Below are 24,072 nucleotides of genomic sequence, written 5' to 3'. Positions count from 1 at the left end.
ACCAGTAACATTCATCTTCCATAATTATTTTTCCTGTTAAAGAAGTGAAATGCTTGAAAATGAGTATGGTGCATTTGTTATCACCAAATATGTCCTGTAAGCTAATTTCAAAATCTGAGCAGGATACTCCCCCATCTTGGTATCCAGAAAGACTTGGGAAAAGATCTCTTATGAAGTAGGTAAATGAAATGACAATATTGTGTTTTCTGCTTACACTGGCATAAGTGACTACCCTATCAATCCATCCTTCCTGCTAATAATTAAGGCCAGCTATTTAAACTTCCAAACAGTTTACATGCTGCCACCACAGTCCTTATAAATAAGTCCTTATAAATAAGGTTTGAGGTGACCTAAAATCACTGGAAGACTACCAAAACCAAGACCCGTGTGTCTAATCCACAGTCTTCTTAATGACTGTACTTTGACTGCTTTCTATCCAGCTGCATTAATTGTCCAGAAGACAGAACACTTTCAGTGCCTTCTCTCCACTCTATCACTACTGAATTAATATTCTGGACTATTTAACTAGAGCAGACTCTAAACAAACATTAGGTAAGCTTGTTAATTGACAAGATGTTTTGAATAACTTGCACACAGTTATAAATATTTATGTTCCATTAATACCTACAGATACCAACTGAGACTGGACTGTTATTATTATGGTGTGATAGCAGTCAAAGATGCTAGTGCAAAGCTACAAAGGATTCAGTGAGAACAGGTGCCTTTCTCCTGGTTAGTAAGAAACTGTGCTCTGGAGTCAAAGCACCATATAAGCAAGAAGCCCTTAAATTAAACCTGACTAAAGTCTTATATCTATATGATCTAGGACAACTTTCATTGGAAGAAAATAGTGCATCAGAAAATTTGTTCAGCACTCGCTAAAAATATCAAATCATAAATAATGATGCAAACAAGAAAAATGGTAAGTGAAGTATTGCTGTGGTAGAACTTCGGTCCTAACAGATGCAACAAAACCATTAAGGCATATAACCTAACACCTACAGGTATTATTTTGCGTTAGTATTATAGAAGATTCTAATACCTAACCTATGTTAGGAGCTGTTCAATTTACATGAACTCCCACCCTTCCAGATTTAAGGAGCAACAACTCTAACATCTCTTCAGAGACGCAATCTCTCCCTCTTCCTTGACCTCAGAGTTCTTTCCTACATGTAGATTTGTAGAACAAATTACTTTTGAACCAAATACCTATTCTACAGTTAGGAATGCACCTACTCCAGGAAATATCTAACTACAATAACCCTTGCCATACCCGTTCCCCTGTTATATTTTACATAACACCATGGGGGTTTAAAGGCCTTAGCAAAATTTTAATTAACCATTTGAAATGTGCGTATTTCCAGGTGCCCAATTTTACTCATGAATTTAACAACAAAATCCAGGTGACTATGAATTAGAACATTTCTAACACATGCAAGTGACGCATCTGTGGCAGGATGCCACGGAACTTCACCAACACATATTACAGCACAGATTTTGAAAAAAAAAAATTGTAATGGAATGGAAAATTACTTGACTTAAACATAAAAGAGAAACTATCTTGGAAGAGATCTAAGTGCTCCAACAGGAAAAACTAATACTCTTACAGTCTGCTACTTATGACATACAAATTGGCATTAAGGAAGCTGTCAGATCTTTCAGATTTATTTATTTATTTAGGGAAAGATTCTGAAAGAATATTATTTGTCACATCTGTGAAAAATAAGAAACATAGGATTTGTTTTTGGAGCAAGTTAGCCAGTCCCACCACCAACTGCAACCACAGAGAAATACATTTATAACTGTTTCCTTAATATTTATTTTTAAAAATTGTATTCTAAAGAATTTTTGTATTTCTAATCTCTACAATTAAGAGGAAAGTCTGACTTCTAATTAAGTAGTTTTGATCCTCATCTTTGCTGCCATCTGTAGGTAGCTCGAGTGGTACAAAGGAGACCAAGAATCTGGTCAGATATTAGTCCTGTGATCAGGACTAATAGTAGCTATGGGAAAGCATGATGTTCTTGCTCCCTGTCCCTCTTGATTTAAATGTTAAAAGTAGCTGGTAAAAGACAAAACATGCAATAATTTGGCTCTGTCTCTCATTGTACCTCAGAAAAATCTTACAACTGAGGGAAACAAAACAAAACAAAAAGATATAAAACAGAGTTCGGGATCCACTATTATACAACATTGTTACACCATGGTATACACTAGAAGACTTGTAATTTTGACTGTATATATGGAATATACTTCTGGGTGTACACCTGGTATTATAAACTTTGTTTCATTTTCAGTAAGCCATACAATGTTTTAACCAAGTTGTAATAGTAAGGAAAAGTTTTCAAAAGAAAAATAAGACAAAAGAACAGATTTAGATCATGTTTTCAAAGCCATTAAGATCCATTTTGGAAATCTGAAATCAAATAAGACCAGCAATTGAAATACTTGATTTAATGACTGCACAACTTTAATACATAAAAATAGATACTTAGAAATGAACAAATTTATACAAACCAGATTTCTTTTGTACATTACAAAACAATGATGGAGATAAAAAAAAGATTTGCTGGATTACAGGGCAAGACAAAAGAACAAAAACCATGTTGAAGAAAAATTTTAAAATGATCAGGTTTGTTTCATAAATACAGTGCAATGCTTTCATTTAACAAATACAAAATTTACTATTTAATTTATCAACACCAGGAAATATATAAAATGTCATTGACTCTTATTTAAAAACTGATGCAAATACAATAGTTTGTGTTTTGTTTTTCTTAGAATTCTGAGGTAATATTACACAGTAAAATAAAAAAAACATTAATAAATAAAATTAAACCCAACACAAAGTGCAATTTAGTGAAAATAAGAAGATAAAGCTTTTATTTTAACAATAATACATAATTATTAAAAGTGGGCTTAAGCCATAAAAAAATATTTCGGCTAATTTGCCATGTTTTCAGGTAAACTGTATAGTTATTTATTCATAAGCTGACATTCTACTAATCCAGTTCTACAGAGAGAGGAAAGGGAGGTGTTTGTTTCCAAATTTGTTACCTACATCCACATTCAAGTGTTAGCTTCAAGCAATTTTAGATGTGCCTAGTTCATTCAGTGCAGTGGTGAAAGTTTTATTTCTTAACATCTGAAATCCTCTAAATTCAAAGCTTCATTTGAAAGAAATAATGTACAATGTACAATTTGGAAGTGATGCTTTTAACACTCTCCATGCTAATTTAGTTTCATTACAAGCTGAAGTCAGTGGAAATTTTAATATTGATTTCAAGGAAAGCACTATGAATAGAATGGCAAATATTTAGAAATACCCTACTATTTATCTCTCTGTTAACAAAACAGTAAAATCACCAGTACCTTCTCTCTAGGAAACAAAACGAAATAAAATTTGCACTTAGATATTGAAGAAAATTCACAACAGCTTTGAAACTACAAATTAGGAAAATTAATTAGTCGATTGTGTGTAAATCTGTTGGTTGTATGTAAATTATCTATGAAGGGAAAACAAGAATATAATTTTACTCTTATAGCAAGTAATTGAGTACAGACACTACAAGCTATTTAAGCATTCAACTCCCAGCAGAAGTCAACAGGGAAAGCTGGCAATTTGAATGCCTAAATATTCTGAAAGATCTGGGCCTCATTCAGATGAAAGAAAAATCTATAGAACATACAGTAGCTATTCATATAAAAAAATACTATACTGCATGCTGATAAATTTTCTGATTAATGAATAAAACCCAGACTTATAATTACACCTGCAATTTAGAACTAGTTTCTTCCCCAGCTCCTAATTTACTAATTCAGAATACTCATATCAAGAACTGTTGTCATGTTTTTTGTGCAGTAAAAACACAAAACATTGTCTTTAAATGCTGGCCCTCAAGTCAATGAAAGCTTCAACATTCTTCTGAAATGCTATTGTATTCACTCGTCATAGCTTATTTAAGACTTTTAACAAAGTTGACGAAAAATAATAGCACAACAACTATATATTAGTTTTTCATTTTTGGAGATTTATTTTTTTTTTCCTGAACTATTTCAATATTTGCAGAATTTACTTTAAATATCTAGTTTTGTTTACTATGACACTATAGTAAATCTGGTTAGTTGCTGTCAGTTCCAAAGAATGAACCTACAAGTTGCTTAATATCTGTAGTTTGGCCTTGAGTTCCCTCAAGCTGAAGAAAGTACTTTTTAACATTCTTTGTACAGTCAATCCTGTTGATCTGTAAAAGCTGAATATAGAACACCTAAAACCTCTTATTCATAAAAAATAAATTTTTAGCAGTAAATGGCACTATCAAAACCCTATTTGTTCACAGGCAGTTATTTACATGCTTCTTAGACAGCCTGTTTAGCTGAGAAGGAAAACCAGAATATTAAAACTGCATACATTTTATAAAGACTAAAATTCCTATTTGTCTTTGTGAAAATATGGCTACATGCTGTAAGTTACATTCTTTTCTACTATTCACGTTAATTGAAAACATTCCACCACTGGGACTAGGTAAAATAAAGAAATATTCTATATATTATTTCCCAGTGGGATATATGTGATGTAAAGTAATTACAATTAATGATAAAGTGCTATTAGGAAAAACAGAAACAAACTATAACTTGGAAATTGTCTTCGTCATGTTTCTTTTATCAAATAGACTCGCTTTTGTATGAAGAAAACTACTTTCTGTGACAAAGCAAGCAGTAAATGTATTGCCATTAAGGAAAAAACATACACTTCATATTTAAAAAATATATAAGTTGGGTAAGACTTGCACAGTATCAAGAGACATAACAAAAAGCTTAAAGGCACAATTAGAAGAGAGTGAGTGCTACATAAAAACGCTGTTCTTAAGTATTTTATTTTATTCTAGACCAAACCCCTCTGCATTTGAAATTCCAATGATCAACTTTTGCTTCAACTCTTTCTTGTTCTTGTAAGGAGGGAGACAAAGCTGGTTGAAGCAAGTATGGGCCACTGGTAACCTAAAACAAAAACAAAACCATCCTTTTATTAAGTAACACAACAGAACCAGGGCGCTGCCATCTGCCTACGTATTTCTAGTTACATAAGAAACCGTGTGCAAGAAATATTGTAAGTAACAACACTATTGGTCACATGTACCTGAAGTACTCAGGTAAAATTTGTTTGCTTGCAACTCTCACCCCTTTGCAAGTTGCAAATGTCTTCTGAAAGCTGAGATTGAATACATATATATTGATTGAAATGCTAGAAACTATGCTCTGCACTTGGAAAGATTATTCTGATGAAAACAGTTATTCAGCCAGTTGACCTGAAGCTCCACCTGAAACTTGGAATTAACCCAATGCACTGAAAAATTTCTAAAAACTCTTGTCAAGTTTAAAATCAAGTTAGATTTTAAGTTTGTGATTTACTAAAGCTCTCTAGTTCCATTTTCATTTAGTTTGGCATTTGATCATTAGCAAGTATTGTTGAAAGAGAGTGAAACTCCACTCTAGATCCAGAGATACAAACTGTTTTTATCCCTACTTTAAACAGGGAAGCAAACATCTGTTAAACAGACTGGAGTCCTGCTTCAGAATTTGGCAACTTGGGAAACTGGATATTAATTTGAGAGTTCTTATGGCTATTAAAGTCTTTGATCCTATTGTGTGAGCAATACGATGTCAACATGCTTATGGTCATCGTTGTAGAGGCCATCTGACTGAAACAAACATCTTGCAGCACAGATCTACATAATTTTAAAATGTACATTATTTTAAAACATGTTCCTAGTTGCAAGAAAGAACAATTTGCAGGAGAATGAACTTAAACAGAGATTCAATGCTGACTGATTTTTCTTCATTTCTGCTCATGTCCCTTTAACATATTACTGGAACCAGTTATTGGCCAATTAACTAAAGCATTAGAAATACCACAATAATTAGATAAATGTTGTTTGCTTGTTTTAAACATGATTTCATCTATGCCTTTTTTTCAGTTCTCCACAGAAAACTCCCCAGAATTTTGTCTATAAAAATGTATTTCCTTTAAAGTATTTTGACTACCTTAAAAGTTTGAGGAACATAGGTAAAGTCAACAATTATTGCTTAGCAGTGAGCTCCAGACCAGTAAGTTTTTCTATACAATTTTCCAAGTTGTTTAAACTGACTTTCTCCGCTAATGAAAAGGAGAATACTGGCTGGAAAGCATGAGGAATTTTACAATTCACTTCAGTACAAAATAAAAGGTTACCAGAAGCATAAGAACTTGGCATGAACAATTTAAATTTCATGATGAAGTTACAAGGCTGCTTCAGTCCTATTTCGTATGAGCAACCTCTGTATCAGCTATACACTTACTCACCAGAGACCCTAAAGGAATGCTACATCTTTTCCAGGAATGCAAATCAAAATTCTTATTTAGACCATCAAGAAAGAATGCAAGGCGTTTTTTGGTAACTGCAGGGACTACTATTCATAATGACAAAACAGACTCAAAAATTCAGAAAAAAAGTCATGGTGATTCACCCTCTATTTTCATTAGCTCAGCTGTCATGTTGGGAACAATTAAACAGTTTCTTTGAATTAAAACATGTAAGGAAACTTCAAAGATAAAGAATTCATGGACTCAAATGTAAACACTGACTGAAGAATTGAATTTGCATTAGATGATCATCAACTAAATTTATGTTATCAATAGATGGGTTTAATAACATTTTAAAGACAAATTAATGGAGGTCATGCAGTTTCTCCCTTATACTCTTTGCTCTTCTTCAAAAAGACACTCGAGAGCAATAAGGACTCTCAGGAAATCATTTAAGACCAAAAATTAAAAAATAAAATAAAATACTTGCCAGTTAGTTGATGTTTCACTCTTTGAAATCTTGAAATTCAAATCAGCCATGCCTCCTACAGGTACTCTATCACTTCCTGTAGCAAAATGTAGCAGCTTCTTTTGAAGGTCAAGAGAAAATCCAAGTACCACATCCCAAAAGTATCTATGTTCAGGGTCAAAGGAGAAGAATATGGTTTAAGATACAATATCCTGCCAAAACAGCATTAGGATATAACACAACTGCATGTATGTGATAAATTGACACTTACCAAAAACTGAATAGATGTAAAACAAAGGGCATCAATATTATCCTAATGTGCAACGTTAATAAGTTCCTAAGGACTTAACAAGTACAATAATATTTTATGAATTTTGTAATTATGTGTTGTCATGTGATGCCAAAACACCCTTTTCTATTAAAAAAATAATCAGTCTAAGTTATTAGTATATATCTCCTTATTATTAATTGGAATTGGGAGGAAAAAAAATTAGAAAACTGGATAATAAAATTAAAGACTTGGATTTCACTGTATAGGATTTGAAACTACCTCCATTTGCAACTTACATCACTTTTAATGTATCAAGCAAGACACTACACTATTAAGGTTCTAATTCTTCTTATTTATATAGTATATTTGTTTTACTGTGTCTAAAGACACTAATTTAATAGCATCTTTGCCTCATTTGGAAATAAGTTTTTTAATGTTTCAATTATTTATGATCCATTTTCAGAATACACTTGAATAGGTTATTCCCAACAGTCTACCACGCAATGCTGCTTTTTAAGTCCATAATTTGAATGAGAAAAAAATATATTAGATCAAGCCTACCGTATAGTGAGATCAGTTTTCTGGTAGCCCTCATATTGAGTACTTCGCTGTAAAGCAGACATATCCAGTTCAGGACTACCACATACAAGAATTTCAACTTCTTCCGGACGAAGTAGCTGCCAGAAATTAAGTATAAAATATTTAATATTCATTGAAGTTGAGAAATAAATAAATAAATAAATTTATATATATAGCATTACTGAAAAATTAACAGGATATTATTGAATATAAGTTTATAAATTAACTGGATACATATTGTTTTTCTAGAAAAATGAATTCCTTAGAACTTGAAGGAATCTTTTATTACTGTATATTGTAAAAAGCAAATTACTGGATAACATTACATTTTAATGCATTTCTGTTGTTTCTCAATTCCTTTTCATTCTTATATTTAGTTCAATGACTGGCTTGTCTCCAGATTAGATTACAAATATGTCATGAAAAAAAAATAAGATTTTACATATGGAATTCAGAGAGCGTTTTGATCTCTCTTTTTTTTTTTTTTTTTTTTTTAAACAACCTCCATTTCATTTTCATGTCCCAATATAGGTTGATAAGTAGTAATTACTGACAGAATTTACTTTTAGGCATGCATAGTTTTGTGCCAAGCAAGTACATTTAACTGTAAATCATGTTTCACAACAACTAAACTTACAACAGCAGAACCTACTTCTTACTTGTTTACTACACCATCTTTTGCAAGCATGAAAGTGCTTCCACGGCACTCCAAGGAAGTTTCGGGAAGGAGAATGAAAATCTACTGCAGTTAGTCACATTTCATTTTGCTGCAAGCCTGTCATACTTGGCTAATTTCAAAGGAACACAGAAATTCTCATGAAAATTGTAATTCTCTCTTCTTTCTCTTCCTGCACAAGGAATGGCAGGAAATACAAAAGACATTCCAAAAGCCCAATAGGACTGAATACACAGGAATGTTTAACCTCAATCTCACTGAAAGCTCTTCTGCAAAAAAGTAACATGGCTTTCAGAGCAGTCACTGTAGAGCGCACACACATATTTGCACTACTGCTCATAACTGTAAGAAACGCAGAGACTCTCAATAAACAGATACAAAAGCCTGTAATTTGTCTGTGAATACAAGCTGATAAACTTAACTTGTGGAGCTTTATTTCTCCATAGTGTCCTGTTAAAAAAGATGATAGTTGGTTGCCCACTTAATTTCTCCTGTTCAACTATATTGATTACTCAAGATGCTTTATGAATGCTAAAACCATCTAATGCAGATATCAAGAATAACTTACATAATTTAGATCAGTCATTGCCACCTATTTGAAACAGAAGTGATATTTTATTCTTACCAGTAATGCATATGAAGCACAGACGCTATGAAATCCATAATAGAAAGCTGCAAATTGTTTGTAGATCGATTTGTTGAGAAGAAAATCAACATAAAGCTGCACATATTCTAAGAAAAGATAAATATTTTATTTTGTTACAATGCAATGATTTTAAATAACATTTTGTTTGCCCTCTAAAATTGTACTGAATTAATAAAAATGAATGCATTTTAAACTTACGTACTACTAAATTGGTAGACTTAACAGGAAACACCACAGGAATTTATTTCTCATATTTTGTTAAATAAAACCTAGGTTTACAAAAAGTAAAAACAATGATAAATTTAAATCTACCACATGTGTGTCATTAATATGTATTGAAATACCTTTCCTATTCTGATTTGTGACTGGAATCTTATCTCCATTTGGCTTTAAGTTATAAGACTTTATAACACCAAATTCTTCCTGAAAAACCTGTAGAAAGAGAAAAGTCGAGTTCAGTTCTGGAAAATAAATTCAGATACTCACAGAGTACAAAGCTTGTATTTATTGCTCCATGCATCTCCTGTCTCTCTTCAGCACATGCTGTAATCCTGAGGGGCTTTGTTTTACTTGTTTAGTTTTAGTTAACTAATACAATTTTCAATAAATTGCTCAAGAAATTGTTATTCAAAGCAGAAAAATTTTCCATATTAAACAGTAGCATATCAAGCTGCAGACTGTGGAGCCTTAAAGTGGAAGGAGAACATGCCTAAGAACAATTTAGTTGTATCAAAAATAATTAAGAGGGTATTTCTTGCACTGTAACTCACCTAGCAACTCAAAAATAGCTGCTTTTACAAAAAATCTCTTATAATATTCTAATAATGTAATTGAAAGCTGAAGCAAAAAAGGTCAATACAAGTCCATAAAGCAGCATGAAATTTTAGTAAATACATGTGTCCTAAAACAACAAATAAATGAAAAAGACTTTCTCGATTGAATAGAAATACAATCATTTCTTGACTGTTACACATACATGTCTGGCAAAACCATCATACCTTGAACAGACAAGTATAGTGAAAGTGAGATTTCCTAGGCAAAACATGTAGAATAACAGGAGTGAGCTTTGTCAAGCAACTGGGTCAGATAGAAAAAGAATTGTCTTGCAGACAGATGAATTCCACAATCAGGTAGGTCACTGACTGCAATGCATTAGTGTCAGAGCAAGTGAAGAGCTGGAATTCTAGCAGCAGCTAGACATGGGACCCCAGCAGTCAATGCTCTGATCCACTTACGCTGTCATTGAACTGTTTAAAGCCCCGTAATGGAACCAGACTCTGTGCACCAAGTACTACACTGGTTCTTGAAGCAAGCTTTAATGCTCACACAGTTGTACACCAAACAATAAGCAACCACACACACTTGTCAACCACCCCATTGCAGAAACATTGGTAAAATTACTGAACTAGTTTGAGAATCACTTGTAGTTGAGCACTTAATGACCTGAAAGGTTGAGTAAAAATCCTCTTCAACATTGCCTTCGTAGGACAGAAGTTCATTCAGTCCATGGGCCAATTCCTACAACATGAACGCAAACCCTTTAGTGAACCTACAAAAGTAAATGATGTATTTGCAAGAACATGCAAAAATCATTCTTTATAAAGAAGCTATCTTGGAAACAGCTTCATCTTCAAAACGTACACAAAAAGACCCCACACTGCTTAATCAGCATATTAGAAGTGCCTTTTTTTTTTTTCATCATAAACTTAAATTTTTCCTTTTATTATGGAAAGGGTGTCTAGAACATATCAAATGTTGCTATTCTAACTTCCAGAACACCTATAAAAATTCTGCAATACTTGCAACACAAGGAGTATTTGTTTTTGGCAGCAAAAACAGAGACTGTATCAGCTGGTGCTAAAAAAGGGTGTTTGTAAGAATTCCAGACTGTTTCAATGCATTAAATAGAAATAGATAATCAATAGGTAATTAATAGATAATAATGCCTCCCAAGCATTAAATATAAATAGAACAGGTTCTAAGTCACCAATTTAGCATCTAAAAAACAATACTTACAGGCATAATCTGAAACAAGTCATCCAATGTAACATCACAGATGCCTACAAGTGTGTTATGATCACATGGAACAATAGGAGGACTCAACAATTTCTTGTAACAACAAGGTGGGAAACGAATATCCAAGGTGATGCTATTATAGACAGCAAGTCCCATAAGCTATATGGGTCAGATGTTAAAGGCAAAAAACACACATCTTCATTATAGTTAACATTTTAGGTAGCTTGGAAAAAATATTTAAAATTTTAACTGAGCATACTCTAGCATATTCTAACATACTAAAACTGAAGTAATTTAAATTTATTTTGGACTGGCATTATTTTTAACACAATTTTGTGTTACAATTAAGCAATAGTTCAAATGGTCAAATGAGGCATACTGCCAGAACACTTGAAAATCTCCATCATATTCTATACCAGCATTTCCTGAATAAATTGTTATAATGTATTGTTATGAAAACAAGTTTTTATTTTTTATTTTTTTTTTTAAAGAAAACTTTATTTTTAATCCCCAAATTCCAAAGAACACTCAATATAGAAAATTTTATTTGAAATACATCTAAAAGCGTTATTACTAACCTGCACTGGCACTACAGCTTATCTGCTAGCACACTTAGGTACACCTGGTGATACACAGTAATTCTAGAGTCCAGGCAAAGTAGATGGGGATAGAATAGAGCAGCCTATCATTCAAGCTTAAAAAGGCATATGTAAATATAAGAAACAGATTCCTCCTCTTAGGCTTGTGCTTGTTACTACCAGACTCGCTATTACAGCCTACCATACTCATATTAAGTAATACTGAATAGCTTACATTTTATGTAGTGCACCTCATCATTTGTTCATTTCATAGCAGGGATGTTATCCTTAGCAAACTGTCACATAAAGCTATTGAGGACTATCTGAGAAAATGCCTTCCATGTCCTTAAGTTGTTTAAAGAAGGCATAAACAGCCACAATGACAGTTACCTGAACTAACACTTCATAGTACAAATTTGAAATTAATACCAAAAATTAGAAGAATCCAGTTCATCATTCAGCTTCCCACTAGTAAAATGGGGGCATCATCACCTCATCTTAGTGGATTTATAAACATGTATTATCATTAACTGCACGCCTGAGGACTTCATAAACTAGCACATCAGAAAACCTAGGAAAAAGTCTTATGTTCATGTGGAAACCATAAGGCTAAAAAGAAGCCACATACTGATCAATAGGAACTTAAAATATTAATGCACCCAGGCTCATTTATGTTTTTATTTTACTGAATGGAACCCGGAAGTGAAGTATATAAAAATTACAACTTACATACAAAAAAAGTTGCATGTGCAATCTTAATTGTACTATTTTCTGACTGTAAAATGTACCATGTATCTTTATCAATCATTTTCTTCCTTTTTTTTTAGGCTGCTTCCTTGAATGGCTTTTTCTTTATACATTTAAAATTCAACACACTTGTACATACATCAGGATGAATTCTGATTAGATCTTCCTGCCTTATTTTGTCGCTGTAATTAAATCGCTGCTTGTTTAGCACTGTCATGAGGACATAAAAGGATACAGCTCCAACCAGTCGGAATTCAGAATAGTTATCACACTTAAAGCTGCTGAACCAATGGCAACGTGAGTCCTTGTGGTACGTGAACATACCTGTAGAAGAGGTAAGTTGCACTTTACCAACCCTTATCTTTAATAAAAGGTCACACAAAACCATTCTTTTTTTTTTTTTTTTTTTTTTTTTCCCCTTACACACGTATCTTTAAGTGCTTCTAAAAGTGCAGATCTCCAGGCTGGTTCTCAGTTCTGTGTCATCCCTTCTGCAGCAAGGCCCTATGCAACAGATCCTTGGGCAAAGGCCAAGAAGAGCAGTTCCAGCCCTGAAGCAGGACTAAGCCCATCAGCCCTAGCCATGTACTGCATTCTTATATAAGCACCTCCACTTGTGGATATTCTATGTGGTTTCTATGCATTCTGCTTCGCCACTGTACTTCCTAACCTGTACAGCCAAAAAACATACCTGTCTGATCAACTATTTTATTGCTGCAATGTAAGCCCATCTCTTCCTACCTTTCTATACCAATAGCAGATGACAATCTTTAAAAACATTGGCATGAATCCCACGACACAAATACCATAAACTTTGTTTCGTATTAATCTGTCCAAAAAGTATTTTAAAGAAGATTAAAAAAACCACAAACACACTAAAAAAGCCACCTGCTGGTCTAAATAAAAAGCTAGATCCTACCAAAATCATGACTGTAATGTTGTTTGACTGCTATTTGCTTCAGATACAAAACATACCATTTTAAAGAGTAAAAGAAGGTAAAAACCTACACAATGAAAGCCACATAACAGCTTTAAGATGCCTAGGCAAGATGCATTTATTTCTCTGAGAAGGAAGACAGTTACACTCTAGATTGAGAGTGCACTAACAGTGAAATCCACTTTATCAATGCATAACTACATTAAATAAAATGCAATGACTGCTTTTAATTTGTTGGGACCGAATACACTGATAGTTTAATACTGTTTTCACAGCCAGCATACAAAACAGAGCCCTGAACAGTTCTAAGGATGTCGTGTATGTAATTGCTCATCTCATTTGGGTTTGAAGATAAAGCTGGGGAATAAATGATTTAAATGAAAATCAAACTTCTTTGAATTAAAACAAAACAAAAAAAACTCCAATTGATGTCTCAGGGATATATGGTCTTTATAGAAACAGAGACAGAACTCTGCCTTCAGAAGTGCCATTTTTTGCTACAAAGATTTTCTCCCAAAAGATCTATCTTTCTCTTTTGAAATTTGGTCCAATGAGGAGCGCATAACAAGAAGTTTAGACAAGGCCTTCACCAGTAGCAGTTGAATATTTGCATTTAAGGACTGAAAGATGCAGTGACACCGGAGCAAAATAGGTCTCAAACCCCATTTACTAGTTACCCACACTGAAACAAAGAATGCATTGAAACACACATGGGGCCTGCAACTGAGTCTCTGGGTTGAGCTGGAAACACTGCAACACAGCAGATACATCAGGGGAAAAACTTCAAGAAAAATCAACTGCTAGTCTTGAATCCCCCCCATACTTTCTACTCAGCATGCTCACTAACATGAGGATACTAACAAACCAAAACCATTGAGCCTCCAGTTTCTGAAACAATATTTAGATTGATTTAAGTCTTAAAAAGTTGAATCCCACTTTTAATTCCAAACCTTTCCATTGATCAGAGATCTGTTCGCTCTCTAACTGTTATACCACTGAAATGAAATGTCAATGTTTCAGCAACACTTGAAACTCCCTGCCAAAAGCCAAGACCTTCCAAGCTTTTCAGAACTTCCCACTCTCTTCTGCTGTCCTCTATGCCAAAAGTTCTTCCCATCTATATTCATGACAGTTTTAACTTGCCTGCTTTTATTTATTTAACATCAACAAGTAAGTGGTCTAATACTGGATTAATGAAGAATTCTTATCCATCACTGTTTTGATATTTTAAAATCAACAGATTTTCAAATTGTATTTAAACTCACCATAGTCTGGGTGAAAAATCTGACGAATCAGAAGAAGAAACCATTCTTTCGTCAGGCCACCCATATCAAGACCAGCTTCGCCTACAAATGTGACTTTCAACTTCTTTTTCAAATCTGCCCTCTTCCTTGCTAGCTATTACAAAATAGGATGAGGAAAAATAGAGAAAGTTTAACATATTATCAGTGCTTCCAGTCATAAAGAACAAATCTCTGTATACCACTCTTGCTTTGTTTATTGCATCACCTCCCACTAGTAGGTGAAACTCTTGAAGTTGTTCTTGGTTATCTCAACGTGGTAAATAAAAATACTACAATGCCTGAGAGACAACAGTATCACCACTGAGTTCTTCTGTCTTAGAAAAGGAGGCTAAAATAAACAGGCTTTAATCTAGGCAAAAAAAAAGTTTAAACTTATGTTTTCCGCACATAAACAATCAGAACTTATTTGGTCTTGTTTTGTTTTCAATATTTGGACTTCTTTTTCAATACTATCAGGCTGTTTTTAGTGTTGAGAAGCAGTGGGGAACTAGATTTCATTAAATAATAATTAACAAGTTTATGTGGATACTGAAGAATCACCTACTTCAATGGACACATCTGTCTCTCAATTCTAAAAAAGGAAAAATTACATTCAAGAATGAGGAATCAGTTAAAATTATGATAAGAAGTTAAGAAAAGAAAGCCTATAATAATTGTTTTAAGATAGAGAAGCTAGTGAAAGAAAAGAATAAGAAGTATTCTGGGAATTAGAACAGAACAAACTCATCTAGTGACTAGATGATTAGTCATTATTTGTGCTCCTTATCATGGAACTAGATCCTACATAATCTGATAATTACGCACTTTACTCTTAAGACAAAAATTGCAAACACACACACACACACACCACGTGGTATGCAAGCATGCATCTTCATTAGGAACTTAACTATGGAAAAGTATAAGAACAGAAAATAAAGTTCTGATCATCTAAATATTATCTGCAGCACTGCTACTGTGAAAAAGTAACTCAGTTTCTTTTATTTTGTATTATAGATATATGTATTCCCTATCTTAGCACAGGAATATTTAAATATGATTTATCAAATCTAAATGAAATTGCTATTTTGCAGCAACACATCACTTAATTACGTTTTTAATACCTCATCAAGCGAATCACTAACAAGGTGCGTCCTCCTCACTTTCACATTTAGGAACAACATATTCATGTCAGGTTTCTGTCTGCGAGAGACTTTATCCACAAGGCTTTGCTATTCGAATGAAAAAACATCATACATGTCACATCTTCATTTAAAAAACAAAGTACCACACTTATTAAATTTAAGAAGTCCTTAGTATCTTGCATTAAATTGCCCTGATACAACAGATGCTTCAGTATCTGCTAAGAGATACAGAGGAATGCCATCTCTTTTTGACTGCAAACATCATTCACACTATGTGAAATTATCAGGATATATAACAAGCAGGTGGCAATTGCATGGCAAACTTTCAAACTCCCAAAATAGTTAAAAACAACCACAAGATTCCAGAGGCTGTCTGATGCTTCACTTAGCTATTCACAAGATACATCCAGCAAACAATGAACAGATTAAGTGGTGCTGCCACATCGAGCACTGAGGAAAACAGTAACTCCTAGCACCTGAAGAAAGTTATCACCAATAGAGGGAGACAAAATCTCTTTCAAAAAGCAAGAGGTTGCCCAGAAGCAGTACCTCTTCTGTGATTTGTTATGTTTTGGTCTTCCACAACATCACATCTTCATGGAATGAAATACGAAACAGACCAAAATTCTCTCTTCCTTAATTACCTAGTCAATTTAACATGCTGGTTTCTTATCAAACACAGTTATGTTGATCTGGTTTCTCCAAAAGTCAAAAAGAAAACCAAAAAAAAACAACACAAAACACAAAAACCAACAACACATTTACTGTAACTTTCTCCATGACACTGATGTTTGTAAGCATCTTAAAATAAAGCATATTAAATTAAAAAAAAATAAATATGGAGATAATCCAGCATGGACATTAGTAGGCTAGTAATAGAAAAATGGCTCAAGTTCTTTTTTTCAGGATAGCCCAATATATCACAAGTCGTGATGAAAGGCTGTATGGAATATTTACCTAAGAAAAACTGATAAGATACCAACTTATTAGACACAACCATTTATCATGAAATGACTTACTCGTGCAATACTTATCATCTGTTGTTCTGAATCCCTTTGAATAATAACCTTTTTTGCTGCTATAGAAATAATAAATGGATATTGACAGAAAGAAAACCTGAATGACAAGAGAAAAAAAAAGATAAAATTTCATTTTTAGCAGCTAGCATAGTACTTTCTTAAGAAAAGAGGAGAGAATTTTTACATTATAGTTCAGTAACTACCTTCCCTCTGCTGACATTGATTTGGAAATAGCTGCCGGGGTTTTTGTTTTTTCATTGTATACATAGATAATCAATTCAGTAGAACTCAAATTGTTTAGTTATAAATACGACTAGAAATTCTACTTAGCAATAGAATAATACATATCCTGAATATACTACTATTATGTTTATCACCTATAGACGTAATAAAAAGCAGTCTTCAATAATAGATGGCAAGAAGTGTTTTCTGCTTTAAATACTAGATTTTAATTGCTACACTGAATTAAAGTAAGAATATATTATTTAATACAAACTAAACAGCTATCTCGGTACAGCATTCATTAGTACACAGAAGTATTTCTGTTTTGCCTTATTTTCTGCTCTGATTTTCAGAAAATACTGATTTCCTACAGATCCTTCTGATTTAAGCCAGGGCTACAAATGCTCGGGACTTCTAACATATCACAGCTACATTCCACTGCAGTCAAATATTACTAGCAATTTTGAAAACCTTCAGAAATCATTACGGTAAAAGATTTACTTTACTTGGTTACTTCAGTAAGTTTTTTGTTGATTAGCTCATGCATCACCTAGCAGAAGTTCATACTAAGACACCCGGAGCTTCAGACTCTGTGTGCATCTTGAATCCGGACTCTACATGTGCACCCTGAATCCTGCCTGCGAGGAGCTCTGGATTCTAATGTCTTTAGGAAAGAAAGAAAATGAGGAAAAAAGATTCTCAGTTGATCTGCTGGAAATCCTAACACAAAATGTTTTACCAAGCAGTGTCAACTTATTTGGAAGAACTGTGTATTTCAAAATACTTCATGGGCAAGGTAAGCTGGGACTTATACTGGTCCTACTTAATACTAAGCATAGAGCCTTGAATTATTTTTTTATTATAATTTTAAAGTTAAACAATACAAATTTATAGGCTGTAAAACTGGGAAAAAAATATGGCTCTAACAGTACAAGAACTAAACATATTTTAAGAATAATACAGCTAGTCTGCATTACTTCCAAAGCTATGTATCACACAAACTTTGTTTTGATATATACCCCATGTCCCAGCTAACTGAAAAGAACTGGAGCAGGTGGAAATCTCACAGCCCTTTTATAAGTTTGGATGTGGGTGCCAAAGCAGCCAGATGGTGCCCATGCAAAAAAAAAAAAAAAAAAAAAATCTGAAGCTCAGCAGTATACAGATTCCAATGCTTTGAGACTACTCAAAGACTACTGTGCATTTATCGCTATCATGTCTTTTTCTTTTTTTTTTCCCTCCTCCTTCCCAATCAGATTTTAAATCTTAACAGGAAGATTTAATGCCTATTTCTCCACATTTCTAGATCATACTTGTGGCTGCCTTGAGCCTGTAAAGGTTTAAGTTTTGTATAAAAGAAGTAAATATGACTGATTTTACTGGAGCAAATATGATCAGACCCACAAACAGAATATTTCGATACCATCAATAAATGTTAAATATGCACACTGTGCCACTTTCCATGAATGTGTTAGAAGTTAAAATATGTTCACAGTAAGATACAATTAACACATCACTGAATCTACACCTATACATAATAAACTAATGTTATGATCTGGATTTTATTCTTCTGTCCAGTTTGCAAAGGTAGAATGAGATTTATTAGTTGACATCATATCCACACAGTTTCTGCAAACAGTAGCTGTATTATATTTTTTCCAGTAAAATACATTTAGTGTGGCAATAAACACACACACAGATGTGGTGCTTTAAAATAATACATGATAAGAAACAGCCAATTTTTCCTTACCTGTGAGAATTTCCATAACATTGCCAGTTATGATATTCTTCCATAAGATCAATGTGATCAAGTGTAGAATTATAGAAATCCATATATGAAATAATAGGGGGGCTAATCAGACTATTTGCAGCATCTACAAAAAAATACAGTAGTCTTTCAAAGTACTGCCTGGATTATGCACATGTTTTCTAAGCATTCTGAGCAGCAGTAAAAGAAAAAGATGACAGAAAAGACAACAAATGGGCTACTAATAACTTTGTCAGAGTGTTAGCTACAGAATTACAAGTGTAACATAACAACTTACTGCATCATATTAATAGCTTTAAAAAATAGTAATTTTCCAGATCAGCCCAACTATGGTAAAATAAACTTGATATATTTCTGACCTCAAGAGCAATTCCTCTACAGTATTTGACTGTATCCCACCTAATGACATACACTAATTTAAAGTTTCATAGACAAAGAATGATATATTCTTCTGAAGTCGATGAAAACCAGTTTGATAGATTTCTTAAACACCTTCATATCAGGTGGTCTATTTTGAATGATTTAAAATCCCTTTTCCCAGAGGAATATGTGCAGAATTAATGAACTAGCAACTCTTTCACAGGTGACTACAGAACACAAGTGAAGAATCATGTTCTAGGATACAACTGAACTTGTGTGTCTAAACTGTGCCACTGTATAGGGAGGGCTGTGCAGAGTTCTTTTATACAGAAGTTATTTTAAGTAGCCAGAGAAATGAAAACATCCTCATTTCAATCTTAACTTTCACTTGATGGTTTCATTTTCTCCTAGGCAGCATGAAGCAAAGAAGGACTTTCTACCCCTCAAGAAAAGGGTATTGTCCTTAGGTCTTCCATTTCTATAAACTATTGGTGATTGGGAGAGGAGAAAGACTGCATTTACAATGGTCAAATTTGCTGTGCTCTGTGTTGAGCTGGACAGGGATTTACTTTTTCTATGCTGTAGTTTTGAACTTAGGAGGAATACACATTGCTTAAGATACCTAGATTTAAAAAAAATCTGTGAAGCTAAACCACTTACAGAAGAAATTGTAGCAATTGCATGTTTAAAAGATTTTTATAAATCTAAGGGAAACCTTTACTATTGGTTACCTCTGTGGATTTTTCTTCTAATGATCTGTTTTTATTACAGGAAAATGATGCATAGCAATTATCCTCTAGTAAAAAGCAAGTATGAGGTCTTGCCAATAGACTTTTTTTCCTGCTTACTATTTTTTGGCATTCTCTTATACTGTAGTTCGTACTGTGTTACTACCAATGTCCATTTCCACTGTAAGTGGAGAGAGAGATTAACCACCCTCCTCTGCTCCCATATGCGTACATGCATACACATACAAAATGCAAGAAAATATACATATACATTATACATCTACATGCATGCACAGTTTAAGGAAAAAACCTACTAAATAATGCCAAGACTTTGGTTGCTGATGGAATCCACCAGGTACATTTCATCATGGGTGGAAATTCTTCAGGTTTTGCAGGAAACAGGCGCAAAGAAATAAATTGCAGTAACCTGTCCACCACTTGCTTGAACCTCCTCTGTGAAATCCTAAAAGAAACAAGCTACAGTTACTCTCATGTGATTGCTGTTCAAACAGAAGCCTATATTATCAGATTTCAATACTATTTGCTGAAGAACATGCCATCCCATTTTAAAAACTAAGTTCCAAAGATAAAGTTCGAAGAACCATGCTTTTAAATACTGGCATGCAGCAACGCTCTGCATTTAAATACACTTTTTAATGTCTGTATCTTTAAAAAATTTACAAAAGAATCATCACTTGTTCTTGACTTTAATAAACAGAAGTAAACAAAAAATAAACATCCCCTCTCTCTTTTACTCCACAATCTGAATACTGAGGAAGTCTCAATTTTTGATTTTGAGATACTTAGCCCTATTGAATGAATAGTGGAAAATACTTCATACACTTGTGACAAGTGCATATATAAAGTTATGTGCTGCACCACTTTTGTAATACAGCAAAAATACGTGTAGATATAATACATGAGTAGATTTATTAAAGCATCATTTTGCAAATAAAAGCTCTTCTATTTCTATGTTTCAAAATTCTAGTACTTATTTTAAGAATAAGAACATCAATATGCCTTTTGTATCCTTAACCAAAAGGGTTCATCTGGTTTGTAAATACTGATTCAAATTAAATAATAAAGTAACACAGTATTAAGCAAATCTGGACATATTTCAGGGGGAGAAATATATGTATATAATTTTCATCCTTGCAGAGAAGAAAATCCTTAATTAAGAGTTTCCCTAAGAGACAGGGAATTGTGAACATACACAAACTTTTTTTTTTTTTTTTTCAAAAAACCCGAAATTGAACTTTTGGCGCAGTCATTATAAGGAAGGCAACCTGCATACAAACTTCAAAAACCACTTTTTTGGCAGTTACCCCCACATGACTAATAGCTAGATGCTATTAGAATTATTTCAAGTAATTAAAATCTAATGCTTTAACTACATTCTGTCACCATCTCTATTACACTATCAGCATGGACTTAATTTTATTTGTGGTTTTCATGTAATACAGCAAAGCTACAGTATCTTTTGGAAATAATGCAAGAAACACCTTTATTTAAAGGAAGACCATAAAGATGTTGATATCAATATCATTATCTAGGCATGTATCTAGAAAATTTACATTTTTTGCATAAGTTATGTAAAAATAATTTAGCTTATTTTGCAATCAAAGCTTTTTTGCATAATCATTTTTATACATTATATACAGTTTGCATCTATAAATCAGTATCACTTCGTTTACTATGTCCAAATGTACTTTGAAAACAACAAAACAATCTCTGTAGTCAACTTTCATATAATTTATATATAATATAAAACAGTCAACATCCATGGAAATACAGTAACAATTGTAATCCTAAAAATTGAATTTTTAATTTAATTTTTTTTATTGTTTTTTTACTTTTTAGACCAGTGCACTAGGAAATGATGGTCAGCTTCTGTTAAGGCTGCTATCTGTCTTAGCAAGTGAGCATAGATGACATAAGTAGAAGTGTTACTAAATTGAGGATTCTGAAAAAGATTAAAAAAATGTGTTAGGTTAACAAACTGCATAAAGGGAAAATGTCATTACGACTGTTTCTTATGTTTGTTGTTGTCAACACAATTACGCAGGAAAATAATTCAGAAAATTGCTGCGACAGTGGTAAAAACTATGAAAAAAATGATTTGCAACTTCTATTCAAATGAAAAATCTGCATCTTCTATAATGCAAAAGTATGGATTATTATTTTTTTTTTTTTGTGTTTCAAAAGAAAGCCCACAGGTAACAAAAGCAGTATTCAATATATTTTTTCTGGATTATCATTTACTGTATAGCACATAAATTACACTCCGCGTGATGAGCTTTCAGTCTCAGTAATAAGGATTCTCCAGTCTTTCCACGCACTCCTTATTTTCCCTCTTATGAGTCCACACACTCCCACTTTTCTGTAGAATGATTCCTCATAATTCACAGCTAACGTGCCACCCCAGAGAAGAAAACTGTTGTCTCCAAGAACTAAATTACTATCTGATCTTTCAAGTAACAGCAGAAGATTCTCTCATGTGGAGAGGTGTTATCTGCACTAGCAAAGCTTAAAGGGGGAATTTGTTACAAATGCTCATCAATTTTAGTAGGAAAGGTAATCAGTTAATGTAGACAGAAATCAGACAATGGAGAATAAGATAGATTGGAGGGAGACTGCTGGATAAACTGCAATACTAGTGAAAATTACTGTAATACCAAAAAATGTATATATTGAAACTTTTGGGAAAGATCATTGTTGCAACATAGCAATAAAGGAGATCTGACAATAAGTAGGAAATAACCTTCTAAAACATTTGCTCTTTCAATACTAAGTGATAGGAAACAATTGCATGCCTGTGTTCTCAGTTCATGGGTTTAATGTATGCAGTCTTACCCCATCAACTCTGCCATTAAACTCCTGTTCCCATCATGCATACCCTACACTTCTTCCATATGTTAATACGATCTCATGACAGGAAATTAAATGTGAAATTTATCAGTTATACTAAGTATCTTGTTTGCATAGTATACTGGTTTATAGATTATAAATTAAGTAGACATGTACTTAACTAAAAATACTGTATTTTTCTTACCTGTAGAAGTATACAGTATGCTCTAAGATCATCTTTTGTTCGCGGCCTACAAATCAATGAATGTATTGGAAATGCTGTATGTATACAATATATATACACATCAATAGTTAGGGTATCACACACCCTAGGATTTAACTTTGTTTTGTCAATACATGTTGAATACCATATTCAGGATCATCACTGAAAGGACAGTTTCTAAGATTCTGACTACTCTCTAAAGGTAGGAAAAAAAAAAGTAGAGAAAGCAATAGCCACAGGTAGGGTTAAGGATGAGTTGCAACAAAGGGCTGTCTCTTGCTACATCTCTTTTTGAATCATACTAAGTATGCTACATTCTCACTTTATTACTTCTTGCTAAAATCTTGTCCTCTCCATGCCTCCTGGATAATCATTTCTGCATGCTGTACTGCCCTTTCAGTGCTGCTGAAACATGATATTGATACTACATGGTATAATGATATTACAAAGCAAACTTTGAGTCAAGAAATTATATAAGTTAAAACTTATATAATTGTCAGGGTCAGAAGGAATATATTTTACTCTAGATAAATTCCCTAATTCATCTCACAGTTGGGATTCCTGAAAGACTGCCCTGGCAACAAGCAGCTGAGATTTTCTGGGGGGATATATGGCTAGATCTGCTTCTCAGAGGTTCAATGTCAGCTTACAGAGCTCAAGCTAAGTCTCATTAGATTTGCCTGACAAAAGGAGACAAGTTATGAGTCAAGTTAAGTTTTAAGAGAACATTTTATTTCTTTGGCTAAAACAATAGAGTAAAATATAGGAAGTATACCAGTTCTAAGTAAGCGTTGGAACAGTAACACAAACATTGGTTATACTTACCCTTTCCATTCTTGTAGCAGACCATTAATTATTCCCTTTAGGACTGATTTCTGAACATCTTGAGGCTATGGAAAAAGGAGCAGGGAAAAAACGTATCTGATCAAATTATACATGCTTGGTATAAGAGCGTACAAAAAGGCAAGTTTGTTTTGCCTGTGATTCAAGCCAGCTAAGAAATCTTTGACTGTATCTTTCCTCAGAGGCTATTAGGTGAGGCCTGAAGTTGTATCAACCATGGCTTTCAAAACTTCAAACAACTTAAAAGCCGTACAGATTATTTCTACGCTGCTCCTGACTTGCATTTACTAGACACAGTATCTACTTTTTACTACTCCCATCCTCACATTTTCCCTCTCTCTCATCACACAGTGTCCCACCACACTGGTGTCTTAT

At 33.4% G+C, this 24,072-nt stretch overlaps 1 protein-coding gene across 5 annotated transcripts in view; it reads right to left on the bottom strand.

Annotated features, from left to right (window-relative positions):
* Positions 1-2,439: 2,439 nt before the first annotated feature.
* HECTD2 (HECT domain E3 ubiquitin protein ligase 2) overlaps positions 2,440-24,072 on the bottom strand; it is a 34,286-nt gene continuing 12,653 nt past the window's right edge. For 2 of the 5 annotated variants that reach the window (XM_038181284.2, XM_072039603.1), the window contains exons 6-21: positions 23,680-23,744; positions 22,837-22,882; positions 21,638-21,747; positions 20,099-20,247; positions 18,679-18,802; positions 16,707-16,803; positions 15,667-15,774; positions 14,528-14,660; positions 12,561-12,649; positions 11,001-11,159; positions 10,428-10,502; positions 9,329-9,416; positions 8,964-9,070; positions 7,645-7,760; positions 6,834-6,977; positions 2,440-5,001 (exon numbers count right to left, since the gene is read on the bottom strand). In XM_038181284.2, the coding sequence (XP_038037212.2) occupies positions 4,881-5,001; positions 6,834-6,977; positions 7,645-7,760; positions 8,964-9,070; positions 9,329-9,416; positions 10,428-10,502; positions 11,001-11,159; positions 12,561-12,649; positions 14,528-14,660; positions 15,667-15,774; positions 16,707-16,803; positions 18,679-18,802; positions 20,099-20,247; positions 21,638-21,747; positions 22,837-22,882; positions 23,680-23,744 (1,731 nt within the window). In that variant the 3' untranslated portion in view covers positions 2,440-4,880. Of the gene's footprint in view, positions 5,002-6,833; positions 6,978-7,644; positions 7,761-8,963; positions 9,071-9,328; positions 9,417-10,427; positions 10,503-11,000; positions 11,160-12,560; positions 12,650-14,527; positions 14,661-15,666; positions 15,775-16,706; positions 16,804-17,478; positions 17,593-18,678; positions 18,803-20,098; positions 20,248-21,637; positions 21,748-22,836; positions 22,883-23,679; positions 23,745-24,072 lie in introns of those variants that run through there. The other 3 variants (XR_011810068.1, XM_038181285.2, XR_005266665.2) reach the window with 3 other exon arrangements.

This window comes from Anas platyrhynchos, chromosome 6 (assembly GCF_047663525.1).
Source record: "Anas platyrhynchos isolate ZD024472 breed Pekin duck chromosome 6, IASCAAS_PekinDuck_T2T, whole genome shotgun sequence".
Lineage (NCBI taxonomy): Eukaryota > Metazoa > Chordata > Aves > Anseriformes > Anatidae > Anas > Anas platyrhynchos.
This window is presented reverse-complemented; position numbering and strand designations above follow the sequence as displayed.